The sequence below is a fragment of the Canis lupus genome, chromosome 24 (assembly GCF_003254725.2).
Source record: "Canis lupus dingo isolate Sandy chromosome 24, ASM325472v2, whole genome shotgun sequence".
Taxonomy (NCBI): Eukaryota; Metazoa; Chordata; class Mammalia; order Carnivora; family Canidae; genus Canis; species Canis lupus.
The window spans coordinates 21,519,897-21,533,169 of record NC_064266.1 but is presented as its reverse complement, the minus strand read 5'-3'; the positions used below and the strand labels follow the sequence as shown (position 1 = coordinate 21,533,169).

The window sequence follows — 13,273 nt, the reverse complement described above, 5'->3', positions numbered from 1 at the left end:
CAACAAATGACTGATAATAGCATCCCTTAAGTCTGATGCTCAGGAGACAACCAAAAACTAGTGGGAGAAAACTCCCTGCCCTCCATTGGTGCCAAGCTAGAAGGCCTCAGAGAGCCTGAAGCCCTAACCATAGAGAGGGCCCAGGGCCACGCAGGTTAGGAAAGAACAGATCTGGGAGTGACTTAGGGCTTAGGATGTCAGTTCAGGATGTCACTGGAGTGAGAAGCTCATATAATCGGGAGGTATTAATAGAGGTCAAGTGTCAGAGGGAGGGAGGTGACTATTCCACTATTCCCTTATTCCATGAATTAGTCCTGTTCTAGATACCATGCCTGGAGAAGGGCAAGCAGAATGGAAGGTGGGCAGGAAGCCATGTCATGCGAAAAATGATTTAGAAGGAATGGGTGGTTTGGGGTAAGGTCTTTGCCTTCATTCTCAACTGGTTGTCATAGGGCAAAGGGACTGTTTGTATTTGGTACAGGGCTAAGGGGTAGGTTTGGGAACAAGGCATAAGCATTATGAGACAAGAGGCTTCCCTTCCATCTGAGGAAGAACTTTCTGAGGGCCTGCCCCAGGAAGGAGTACACCCTTGCCCCTTGAGGCAGCAAGCAGAGGCTATGTTTCCCTAGATGAGCTCAGATAAGGGCATGGACTGCAGGATTCCAGAGAGAGCCCCGGCCTTGGGGTTAGAAAGACCTGGCTCTGCTGTTCCCAGCTGTGTGACTCCCAGAAGGCATTTCCCTTCTTTGAGTCCTAGTGGCTTTAAAGTTCCATACCTCCTGCCTCTCAGTTTTTTCTACTAATGATATAGAAGAAACACCTTACCCCAGTGCCTCAAACATGGCAGGTGGTCCAAGAATGGTATGATTATTACAACCGTTCCTGCTGCTATAGTACCATCACCACCTTCACTAGTTCTGTTACTGTTAACACCACTGTTCGTTCTATTGCCACTCTTGTATCACTCTCACAACTACAGGACAAGTAGTACCACTGCCGTGACAACTATGGCTCCCATTATCACCACTAGTACTGCCCTGACTACTTTCCTCATTAACATTTGGCTTCCGCCTAGTTTTTCCTGCTCCATCCACTGGTACTTTGGAGCTTGCACTGCCAGGTTTGACTCCTGCCCCTACCCCTTACAATCCATGGCCTTCGGCAAATTATTAAGCTCCGGGTCTCACCTGTATAATAAGAGTCATGACCTAGGATTACTGTGAGGCTTTAAGATGTTAATAACCATACAGCATTTAGGTCAGCACTTGGTGCCTCATAAGCCCTGCATATGCAGAAGATAAGTAAGCAAATAGCCTCTACTAGTATGACCACTTCTCTTATTTACTGCATCTGCGCTTGCCACTATATTCCCACTGGTCTTGCTGTTACAATGTTGTTATGGTTATTGCTATGGCACTGATATTATCATTACTATCATTACTTCAACTGCTGCTGTTACTGGTCAGGTCACTGACTCTTCTCTGCACTGCTCATGCTACCACCCAGGCTTGGGGCCTCTGCTGTGCCCACTGGGACCTGGTCCCTGGAGCCGAGGCTGAGGGGCCAAGAAGGCCTGGACAGCTGGACAAGGAGGAGTGATGTCATTGCCCTAGGTCCTTGGTGCAGACTTGTCCCAGAGAGTTAGGGCACTGCTGGTGAAGAGTCAGCTCCATGTCACCCCAAACATACCCTGCTGACCCTCAGGAAAACAGGAGACTGTTAGGGCAATTTGGGACGGCATGGGGCAGTCCTTCAGGCTACTGACCCCCCTTTTCTTCCCCCACTCACCCGCTTGTTTGCAGATGTGGGATCTGGCACATACACAGGGCTGTGTGAGTTGGCGCTGGGCTCAGTTTTTGAGACCTTGCCTCTGTCCTGGAGAAACTTGGACTTCATACACCCCATCCTGCATCAGAGAGAAGGGAAGTGAGCCTGGTTTGCCCCGAGCCCCATACAGGGGAGTCTTGGATGCTGGATTCCAGGCCGCCTGCCCTCAGGCTGGCTCCCTTTCCCCTACCCTGTCTCCCCCCCACCCCCCAACCCATTGCCCCTGCCAGCTGCATTCAGTCCCACCCTTGCCACATAGAGCCCACTCTGCCCTTGCCACTGTTGGGCTTCCCCACGTCCATGTCTGCCATATACCCACACGGAGTTGGCAAGTTGTCATAGGATCATGCTACCAAGGACCTCTGCAATGGGGAGTTTATTCAGAGAATAAGTCATGAGGATCATCATCATTCAGCATGCAGAGCCTTAGAGCAGCATGGGTGGTAGGCACCACAGGTTCTGGGATTAGAAAACCTTGAGCTGACACTTGGCCCCTCCACCCATCAACACCTCATTCATCACTCTCCCTGCTCCCCAGTCTCAGTTCCTCATCAGCAAAGTGGAGATGGTAATGATACCACATATTCTCGAGGTATTGGAAGGATGAGAAAACATGTAGGTGGGGAAATACTTAGCAGAGCATGGAACTCAGAGCAAACATTATAGTGAAACTATACTATTATTATATAATATATTACCATTTTATATTAAATGACCAAGATGAGATCACATAATATGGCTCAGTCTAGCTAAATAATAGTCAAGGCATCATATTCCTTGTATCATTTTATAACTGCCTTATAATAGTTTCTTTCCTCCCTCCCTCTCTCCTTTTCTTTCTTCCTTCTTTCTCTCATTAGTTTATTTGGTTATTCATTCCTTTGTTTGCTAAGGAAACATTTATTGAGCACTCTTCTAAACGATGAATAAGACAGGCAAGTTCTTTCCCTTAAGGAGCTCACTCTGGAGGTGAATGGGAGACAGACAATAAACAGGTAAACAAATATGTAACAGGATAAATTTAGTCAGTGAAAAGTGTGAGGACAATTAAGGATGTGATAGGAAACAGTGCAGGGCTTTTTTAGACAGGGTGATTGGGGAAGCCTTTTCTGAGGAGGTGATGTCAGACCTGGGACCTGAGCGGTACAAAGCAGCCAGTCATGTAACACTGTGAGGGAACAGTGTTACAGGCAGAGGGAACAGCAAGTGCAAAAGCTCTGAGGCTAGAATGTGCTTGGAGAGAATGAGGTACTAAAAGGAGGCCATTGTGATGGAGATCACAGGCAGGGAAGAGGAGTGCAGTTTGGGATAAGATTGCCACATCTTTTTCAGCCAGTGAGGAATCTGGGTTTGATTCTAAAGATGTTGAGAAACCATGGGAAGTTTTAAGCAGGAGAATAATAGGATTCATTTGCATTTCAAATAATGGCTGCTGGGTGGAGTATGGACTCCAGGAGGCAGGGCAGGAACCCTGTCCACTGCAGGAGTCCAGGCATGAGCTGATGGTGGCCTGGCCCCTGGGTGGGAGTGGGGGGGTGACTGTCAAGGAGGTAAGCAATGGACAGATTTGGGGGAACATTTTGGAAGTAAATCTGACAGACTTTGCTGATGGGTTCACAAAATTTAAAGATAAAAGTCAAACTTCAGAGTCAAAACTTAATTGCAAAAGTGGCAGAAATGTTTTATTTCTTCTTTCAAAATGCCCACATGTATTTGCTGAGAAGATGAGCCATAAGCAGTCACATGAGAGAGTAATTGTTTTCCTTGGCTCTACACAATTGCAATTCTCCTCTAAAGCAGTGAGAACTCAGTTATACTTATCTTGTTAAAATAAACACATGTTTGTGGTTTAAGGGGAAAAAAAATCCATATTCCTGGCTTAGGGGAGTTACTTTTTTAAAAAAGATTCTTTTATTCACAAGGATGTTTTTGTCTGTCCTTGTGGGAATTGGCAACAATTTACTACTTCAAGACTTAGGCGGTTTCTGCTTCATTTGCCTGTTGTGAATAAAATAAAGAACTTGTTCAGGCTCCCAGAGTGCTGGATCATTAATTTGAAAAATTATCACAATTAATCACTGCTTTATAATGTACTTATATGCATTTAAAACACCTCTCTTTGACTTGTGATAAATATGTATTACAGTTCTGGAAATAAAACAGCATATTGTGTGGTTCTATATGGCATACAATCATATTACATTTCATATTTTTCGATTACATAAGAGTGTTCTGGGAAGAACACTGCTGTGTGATGCAGGGCAGTGCTTCTGCTTCTCTGAGCACCTACTGAGTATCATTTATACCAGCAATTTACATATTCGAGATAGCTACAGGGTCCTGAACATCGGGTCTCAGCGGTTCTCATATTCGTGCATGATCCGAGGCCACCTCTGAGAAAGGATGGTGGGCTTCTACCCCACAGGGTGGTGGTGAGCACTGAATGAGTTGATAAATGTAAAGATTCCTGGCACACAGCAAGCACTATAGAAATGTTAACCATAACCAGTTCTGTTTACTAGCAAACGTGGACCTACCCTGGAAGATAAAGCAGATACAGGTTGTAATTCCTCCAAATCACAAACTTAGAGATACGGCAACACTTAAGAAGTTAACTTTCTATTTTTATTTTATATTTTTAAATTTTTTTAAGTAAGTCTGGAGTCTAATGTAGGGCTTGAACTCCGAACCCTGAGATCAAGACTTGAGCAGCGGCACAGTGGCGCAGCAGTTTAGCGCCTATCTTTGGCCCAGGGCGTGATCCTGGAGACCGGGGATCGAATCCCACGTCAGGCTCCCAGTGCATGGAGCCTGCTTCTCCCTCTGCCTATGTCTCTGCCTCTCTCTCTCTCTGTGATGACTATCATAAATAAATAAAATTAAAAAAAAAAAAAGACTTGAGCTGAGACTGAGTCACATGCTTAACTGACTGAGTCACCCAGGCACCCTAAGAAGTTAACTTTTTAAAATAAGGGGTTCCCATCAGATCAATTTTTGCACAATAAAATGATTTTTTAAAAGTTACATACTGGCAGGATTCAAATTTGCATAAAATGTGACAGTCCCCCTAAACCAGGAGAACTATTCTACTGCTTGGCATAGAGTGACCTCAGACATACTCATTTTTGTGATCACCAGACCTGGAAATGTAATGGGAGCCATGTATATAATTTAAAATTTTCTACAGCCATATTTTTCCAGGTAAAAAGAAACAAGCGAATTAATCTTAAGATAAATTTATTTTCCCTTACGTGTCAAAAATTATTAACATGTAATCAATATAAAATTCTCATCAGTCAATAGCGTGTGTGACTCTTGATCTTGGGGTCGTGAGTTCAAGCCCCAGGTTGGGTTGAGAGCCTACTTAAAAATAAAAATACATTTATTTATTTATTTATTTATTTAAAGTAAAAAATATTATCAATGAGATACTTTATACTTATTTTTTGCACACTAAGTCTTCCAATCCCAGTGTGTAAGTTACACACGTATATAGCACATCTCTGTTAGGACTTGCCATGTTTCAGGTGCTCAATAGGTACCTGTGAGGAAGGGGAGTTGGGGGAGGGGGTAAACTGACTGATGGACATTAAGGAGGGCACATGATGTAATGAGCACTGGATAGTGTATAAGACTAATGAATCACTGAACTCTACCTCTGAAACCGATAATATATTATATGTTAATTAATTGAATCTAAATTTTTAAAAAATAGCCACCTGTGGCTCAAAGCTACTGAGTGTAACAGTGTAGATACAGAACATTTCCATCATGAGCAGAGGCTTGTTCTACTCACATCTGTGTCCCTCAGAGCTTGGCTTAGTACCTCCCTGGCACATAGTAGGAGCATAATTCATAATTAGTGAATAAACTCATGCCCAGAGTCTGTCATCAGTTCAAAGTGAAAGCATCAGGACGTGGTTTCTGCTCCAGGGACTGAGTTGAGAAGGGAAGACTGAACATACAGAATGATATTCTAAAGCTGCATACAAAGAAGCTGTTACAGATGGGCAAAGACCGTAATTCCAGGAAGTACAGTAATTTTTTGACAGAAAAAAAAATATTTTGTGAACACTAAATTCAAACGGGAATTCATTATGTGACTCCTTGTCTAAAGGTTACTGAAGAACACAATGGACAATTTCTCCAGCTATGACTTGGCAGCTGAGTCTGCAGTATGTTGACAAGTTGGTTCCCAAATAGATGACGCTACTGTTTGGGTAGGTCTGTGGGCCATGGGATGGGAGGGGGTGAGGAGAGGATGAGGGAAGAGGTTATATAGCCAAGGCTCTCTCTGCAGGATGGGACTGCAGAGGCCTTGTGACACAAGGCCTTAGTGAGCTTAGAAATGTGAGCTTAGAAATGTAACAGAGCACCTGGCTACTGTGTGTGACAGTGTGAGGACCAGCGGCAGCATCACACAGGAGCTGTTAGAAATGCAGAATCGGGTGGCTCAATGGTTTAGCACCACCTTCAGCCCAGGGCCTGATCCTGGAGCCACGGAATCGAGTCCCATGTCAGACTCCTTGCATGGCGCCTGCTTCTCCCTCTGCCTGTGTCTCTGCTTCTCTCTCTCCTCTCTGTGTATTCTCAGAAATAAATAAATAAAATCTTTAAAAAAAATGCAGAATCATAGTCCTCCATCCATCAATCAGAATGTGCATTTCAACAAGGCCCAGATGATTTGTGTGATTTTAGTTGAGAAGCAGTCATCACCTTTTGCTCTGGCTTCCTCAGCATCTATCCCTCTTCTGATAACAGCACCTGGATTTTCCTTGAAAAACTAGCCTTTTCCCACTCAATGCAAGGCACTTCAGGAGGCTAATCCCTCCCTTGCTTTCAGGGATTGACAACTTGATACAGGTCTGGCCAACCAGAGAATTCCACATCCCCCTGACAACTAACAGTGGCTAATTCAATTATACATATGTATGTGATTCTAACTGAGGCAATCAGAACTGGCTTTGGGCTTTTACTGAAAAAATTAGGAAAAAGGCACTCTATTTATGTAAGGATTTCTGATGTAAATGTGGGGAACCAGAGCTCTTGGGACTCATTCTGACATCACAAAGAAAGAGACTGTCTTAGTGTAAAGCCATCATAGAGGCCGGCAGAGCTGAGTGATGGAGACAGAGTGATTCCTGAAGACATGTATGAACACCTGGATCCAGCTATGTCTGAAACTTGACAATCTCAGGATTTTTCCAGTTTATGAACAAATAAATTCTCAATTTTGTCTAAGATAGTTCGAATCGTATTTTTACTGCTCACATCCAAATGCTTCTTGGATATCCCTGGGCTATAATCTGGATCGAATGAACCAGAGGCTCTGGGGATGAGGGCCTGGAATTTGCATTTCTAACAATTCTTCAGGAGATTCTTACACACACCGAAATATGAGATCCTTCAATGTAGTGGAGTAAGGGCTGAACTGGGTGTCAGAATAACTTGCGTTTGGATCCTCGTTCTGCCAGTGACTGGCCATGTGACCTTAGGTAGGTCGCTTCCCCTAGTTTCATGTTCTGCTCTGTAAAATAGGAAGCCCTTGCTTCTTAGGCTTGGCCTGAGGTCCTGTGTGACATGGTTGTGAAAAGTTTTTAAAAACCTCTGAACACATGATTCTTATCTAACGGGGTTTAAAATCAGGCTCCGGGGCAGCCAGGGTGGCTCAGCGGTTTAGCGCCACCTTCAGTCCAGGGCGTGATCCTGGAATCCCCGGATCAAATCCCACATGGGGTTCCCTGCATGGAGCGTGCTTCTCCCTCTGCCTGTGTCTCTGCCTCTCTCTCTGTGTCTCTCATGAATAAATAAAATCTTAAAAAAAATAAAAATAAATAAAACCAGGCTCTGAGAGCAGAAGTTGCCTGGCTGGCCCCAGACTAACTTAGAACTGCTGACCCCTGGCAAAGATACTTCCTCAGGTCACTGCCAAACTCCTGGAAACTGAAAACTCGCTCCTTGCCCCCTCTGCTTCTGAAGGCGTTACATGAGAGGGCAATGAGAAGTGTCAGTTTGCTTGCCCTGGGTGCTTCCCACGGTCACCATGCGGGCTGTGGAGCCTCAGAGACTCCTCCTACATGCTCAGACTGAAGCCCCAAGGGGAGAGGCCAGGGCGCTGCCTGGGCATTCTGTGGAGTGAGCAGAAGATGGTTTTAAATACCCCAGGTCCCTCACCTCCACCTCCTGCCCATGCTCCTAACAGGAGCTTTTAGGCTCAAGCAGAGGCCTGTGAGGGCTGAGGCTGAGGAGCCCCGGATTCTGGTTTCACCTGTGCCACAAACTCTCTGTGTGAGCTCAGGCAAGTCCCAACCTCTCTCTGGGCCTCAGTTTCTCCAATATGAAGTGATATGTTAGATGATAAGTTCTCTGAAGAGGACAGCTATAGCTCTTTCCTGCATAGTCTCTGCTACCCCTTCTTCTGAGAACAGCACCCCAGTCTTCCTTTGGGAACCATCTCTCCCCTACCCTCATCTCATGGATTGGGGTAGAGCTGACTTCAACCTCTGGTTGTCGGTGTGTGTGTGTGGGTGTCTGTGACCAAGTCTGGCTGATCAGAGTTGCAGTAACAGAAGCAGAGGTGGACATGTGACATTGAGAGTCATCCATCGGCCTTTGCCTGGAAAAGAGTTGCAAAGCAGAGCCAAGAAATGGAGAAACACAGATTCCCAAGCCCTTGAATGCAGCCCTTCCTGAAGTGGATGTGTTCATGGACTTCCCAATAATCTCCCTCTTCTGCTTGGGCCAGTTTAAGTTGGATTTCTGCCCCCTCAAACCTCAGAGTGCTGCCCTGTTCAGAGGAAACTCTTATAAGGGGTTGCAACTCATACTTAAGTGTAAATGGTTATGGCAAAGACTTCATAGATAGCAGGTTTTGATGGATGAGAAGAGGGCATTAGATCTATTAGAATAGGTGAGAATGTATGGAATATGGACCCCAAGAAGTTGATGGCACTGGACACCATGTCTAGAAAGTGCCTGGCATGTTTTTGGCCCTCCATATACACTTGTGGAGTAAATACATTGTGTTCAACTTTCTATAGGCCTGACCATATTTGATTGAAGTCAGCAGGATCAGAATGAGGAATCCATTTTACAGAGGGTGACATGGAGATCCAGGGCAGAAAGGTTTCCCAGATGGTCAGTGACAGGTAGAACGACAGCCCAGCTCTCTTGCCTCTCATCGTCCACTGGAGCCAGCCCCAGAGGCTGCAGTGGGGAACTGCAGAACGAGGATGAGGAACCCAAACAGGACGTTAGGGAAGGCAGACGTCTAGGGGCCCAGGGCTCAAGACTGTCCAATTAGAGGAACTTTCCCTCCTCAGAGCAGCTCAGCCATGAGGTGGGGAAAAGTTTGCCCCCATCAGGGACAACTTCCTAAAGAGTTTCCAAGCGTGCAAGGCCATATGGATCCCACTCCCATGGTTCCCTATTTTCTCAATGAGCCACCTAACCCTCCAAGTGACTATTATCCCTTGTGGACATGAGGGTCACCTCAGCTCCTCATGTCTCCCCTTTTCTGACCCTCAGCTTCTTTTTTATCAAAGAGCTCAAAATTTGGACTTTGCAAACAGGAAGAGGTTGGAGAGACCTTTGTTACACCGGTGGAGCAGCAGCCTCAGAAAGGATGAGCGTTGTGCCCTGGTTTACACAATAGCAAGTGACAGAGCAACATGCTGAAGAGGAACTCAGGGCCTCTGGTCATTCACCTGACTTGGCCAGAGGGCTGGCTCTGAGATGCATTTATTTTATTACTTGTTCTAAACATGTAGTAAACTCCTAGCATGTCCATTGTTACCTCTGGGTCACCTGTTCAAGTCTGGATTCAAGAGCAATTGTGAACCTCCTCAGGATAATTTTATCTCTAAGGTAAGCAGGGGGCAGGCAGGTTTGAAAACTATAGGATGGGATTTGATGTCACAAAGAGCTGGGTTTGAATCCCCACTCTGCCTCTTATAAATCAGCAACCCTTTTAAGATATAAATCAGGTAGGGCAGCCCTGGTGGCTCAGCGGTTTAGCGCTGCCTTTGGTCCAGGGCCTGATCCTGGAGACGTGGGATCGAGTCCCACGTTGGGCTCCCTGCGTGGAGCCTGCTCCTCCGTCTGTCTGTCTCTCTCTGTCTCTCATGAATAAATAAATAAAAATCTGTAAAAAAAAAAATTTAAAAAAGATACAAATCAGGTAATGCCCCTCCTCTGCCCAACAACTCTGCTCAACAACTCCTGGGGATCTCATCTTACTTGGAATAAAAGCCCAAGTCCCCTCTGTGGCTGACAAGGCTCCAGGATCTGGGCTCCCCCCAACCTTGCAGTCCTGTCATTCTCCCTGATGCTTCCTTTGAGCCACACTAGCCTCTTGCTATTCCTCAATTCACCAACCATGTTTCCACTTCAGGGCCAGCGCACATGCTACTTTCTAGAATGTTCTTCACCCAAAAAACTTCTTTCATATCACCCAAATCTCTTTGCTGATCTCACTTGTTCAAAGAGGCCTTGTCTCATCACCCTGATTAAGAATAGGAACACCCGCCCCCAAATCCCATCACTTTCTAACCCTTCCCAGCTGCCTTCTATATGGCTGTAACCAGCAGCTGATGTGGCAGCCATGAAGATGAGCCTATCATCTTCTGCAGAGAGCGGAATGGATCAATGGCCCCAACTGCTGTGCTTTAAAGTCCCATTGCCATGGGCTGTTCCCAGCCAATGATGGAGTGTGTCAGGGATGCTGAGGCAGGCCATGCTAGGGGGACCTCTGACAGAAGGCTGTGGCTAAGGGCTCCTCAACAGCCTTGCCAAGCCTTCCTTGGAATTGCACTGGAGACTAAGACAATTCTACCCCTCTTTCCTTTCTTCCTTCCTTCTTTCTTTCCTTCCTTCCCTTCTTCCCATTCATTTGGAGTCCAACATGCCCTGCCATTTACTGGTTTTCCTAGCCTCTCCTAGTTGCTCCCACATGCATTCCTGCTAATATATTTCTTGCATATTTAATCTCTGAGATGAGAGTCTTCTTCTTAAAGGACCTAGACTAATACACTAACGTATTACCTAAGGATCTGTTTATCATCTGTCACCTGGAGAATGTAAGACACACGAGGGTAGTGATTGTTTTGTGCACTGCTGCATCTCAGTGTATAAAATGAGGACACAATAGGTGCTCAATAAATTCTTGAATAATTGAATGAAGTCTCCTTCTTGGGTGCCCTGTTTTTTCCCATTGAAACCAGTTACAAAAGTTTGTCTAAACTGAAAAGGGAGGGATCCCTGGGTGGCGCAGCGGTTTGGCGCCTGCCTTTGGCCCAGGGCACGATCCTGGAGACCCAGGATCGAATCCCACATCGGGCTCCGGGTGCATGGAGCCTGCTTCTCCCTCTGCCTGTGTCTCTGCCTCTCTCTCTCTGTGTGACTATCATAAATAAATAAAAATTTATAAAAAAAATAAATAAATAAAATAAAATAAAATAAACTGAAAAGGGATATTCGTGTTTGTTTATCTCTGCTTGGAGAGGAATGAAGCCCCTCCTTGACTAGAACTGAGTGGAGGTTGCCCTCTTCAGACAGGACATGGTGGCTAATTCCCCTCCCCCCCTGCCCCGGGGGCAACTTTTAACTCTAACTTCCCATCCTGCTCCAAAGTCAGCTGTCCCCAATCTGCCCCCACAAATAGAAACCTCGAAGCCACAATAACGCATGCTCTGACCCTTTTACAGCTGCTTTTTTATAGTTGACAGAGTCTCAGTTTCTTTTCTGTTTTGGAGGTATGTATTTTTTTTTTATTTTTTTAAAAGATTTTATTTATTTATTCATGATAGACACAGAGAGAAACAGGCAGAGATACAGGCAGAGGGAGAAGCAGGCTCCATGCCAGGAGCCCAATGTGGGACTCGGTCCCGGGACTCCAGGATCACGCCCTGGGCCAAAGGCAGGCGCCAAACTGCTGAGCCACCCAGGGATCCCCCTGTATTTTGTTTTTAAAATTACCTTCCATCATGTGGTAAAACAGCACATCGTCCTTATTAAAAATGAAAACGTTACAGATAAATCTAAGGTACTTTTGGATTACTCCCTTTACAGGCTGTCCATGGCCACCACTTTCCCCCCACAGCCACCTCTGCCTCTGCATTTACGCACAAGCCTCTGGGCTCAGGGGTATCTGTCGATGTGCCACCCCATCACTCTGTGCTTTACCGTTTCAGAGCACTCCTGCTGGCAGCACATGTATTTCCCTCCCTAAAAGATTTCTCTATGGCCACTGGCACCTGCTCTGCCCGTGAGCTTGGCAAGTGGAAGTGCTAGAGAAACAGCATCTCCCAGGAGCAGCCTTCGACCGGTGACTGACAGGAGCAGGTGGATAAATACCCCAGGTCCCTCACCTCCTGCGCATGCTCACTGGCTCCCGGGGCTCCCCGCAGAACTGACCTCCTGGTGCCCACAGAAGTGACTGGCATGATAACACACCTTTAATGACTGCCTTCTCTTCTGTCTCACTTCCCCACTCTCCTCCCAGGGGTTTCTGGGATCCTCTCCCAAATAGACAAAATAGTAATTGCACATGGCCCCTTTCCTAGGGTCTGCTTCTAAGGAAACTCACACTAAGATTCATAGGAAACTCACATAAGATACATATGTACATAGATACATATTTTCCACAGAAAATATGGAGTATCGTTTTTTTCCGTGTTGGCATCAAAGGATTTTTACTACATGACTTGGGGGGTAGTATCCTTATTCCATTTTTCAGATAAGGAATCTGAGATTCAGAGAGTGAGGGGATTTCCCAAACGAATTACAGCTCCTTTGAGGCAATGTGGGCACTCAGACGCTGGTCTCCTGGGCTCCTGGGCTCTGGCAGAGGTTTGGGAAGGTCTCCTATGCACTTGGCTGCACCTAAGTCTCCCAGGCCAAAGGATTTCAGGGTGACATTGTGAACTTCAGTGGGTGTCTCAGGGTAGTATTAGGAATGCAGGCCCCGATGCATTGCCATCTGAAGCATTGCAGCAACATGCATAGGGTGCAGCATGTGTGGCCATCGGCACCAGCCAAGAACAAGGGCACATCTTATATTGGAGCAAGGGTTTCTTCTGCATCATTACCCGTGTCCCTGGAGGTACACTAAAACTCCCAGCCCTGGGATGGAGGAAACTGGAAAAATGAGGTGGGGATCAAAGTACAGTAGGGGCTGTTTAGAAAGATGGAGGCTAAGAGAGATTGTACCACTAACATGCTGTGTAACTTCGGGAAAGCTACTCACCTCTCTGGACCTGATATTCCTTTTTGATAAAAAGGGAGGCAAAATTGGGGTGAAAGACTTGAAAAGTCAAATGGCTATAGGGGCCTATAGGGACACCCACATGAGGAAAGTGATCCAAGGGAGGGTGGTGCAAACCGACAGCTCAGGGATAGTGAGCAGGGTAAGCCCTACGTGGCTTAATCAGTGCTGCCATGAGTAATA

At 46.0% G+C, this 13,273-nt stretch overlaps 1 protein-coding gene across 3 annotated transcripts in view; it reads right to left on the bottom strand.

The window, feature by feature from the left end:
* HCK (HCK proto-oncogene, Src family tyrosine kinase) overlaps window positions 1–13,273 on the bottom strand; it is a 40,300-nt gene that overhangs the window by 22,976 nt on the left and 4,051 nt on the right. For all 3 annotated transcript variants that reach the window (XM_025469670.3, XM_025469669.3, XM_035705671.2), the window contains exon 2: window positions 1,789–1,906. In XM_025469670.3, coding sequence (XP_025325455.1) covers window positions 1,789–1,905 — 117 coding nt within the window. In that variant the 5' untranslated portion in view covers window position 1,906. The remainder of the gene's footprint in view (window positions 1–1,788; window positions 1,907–13,273) is intronic.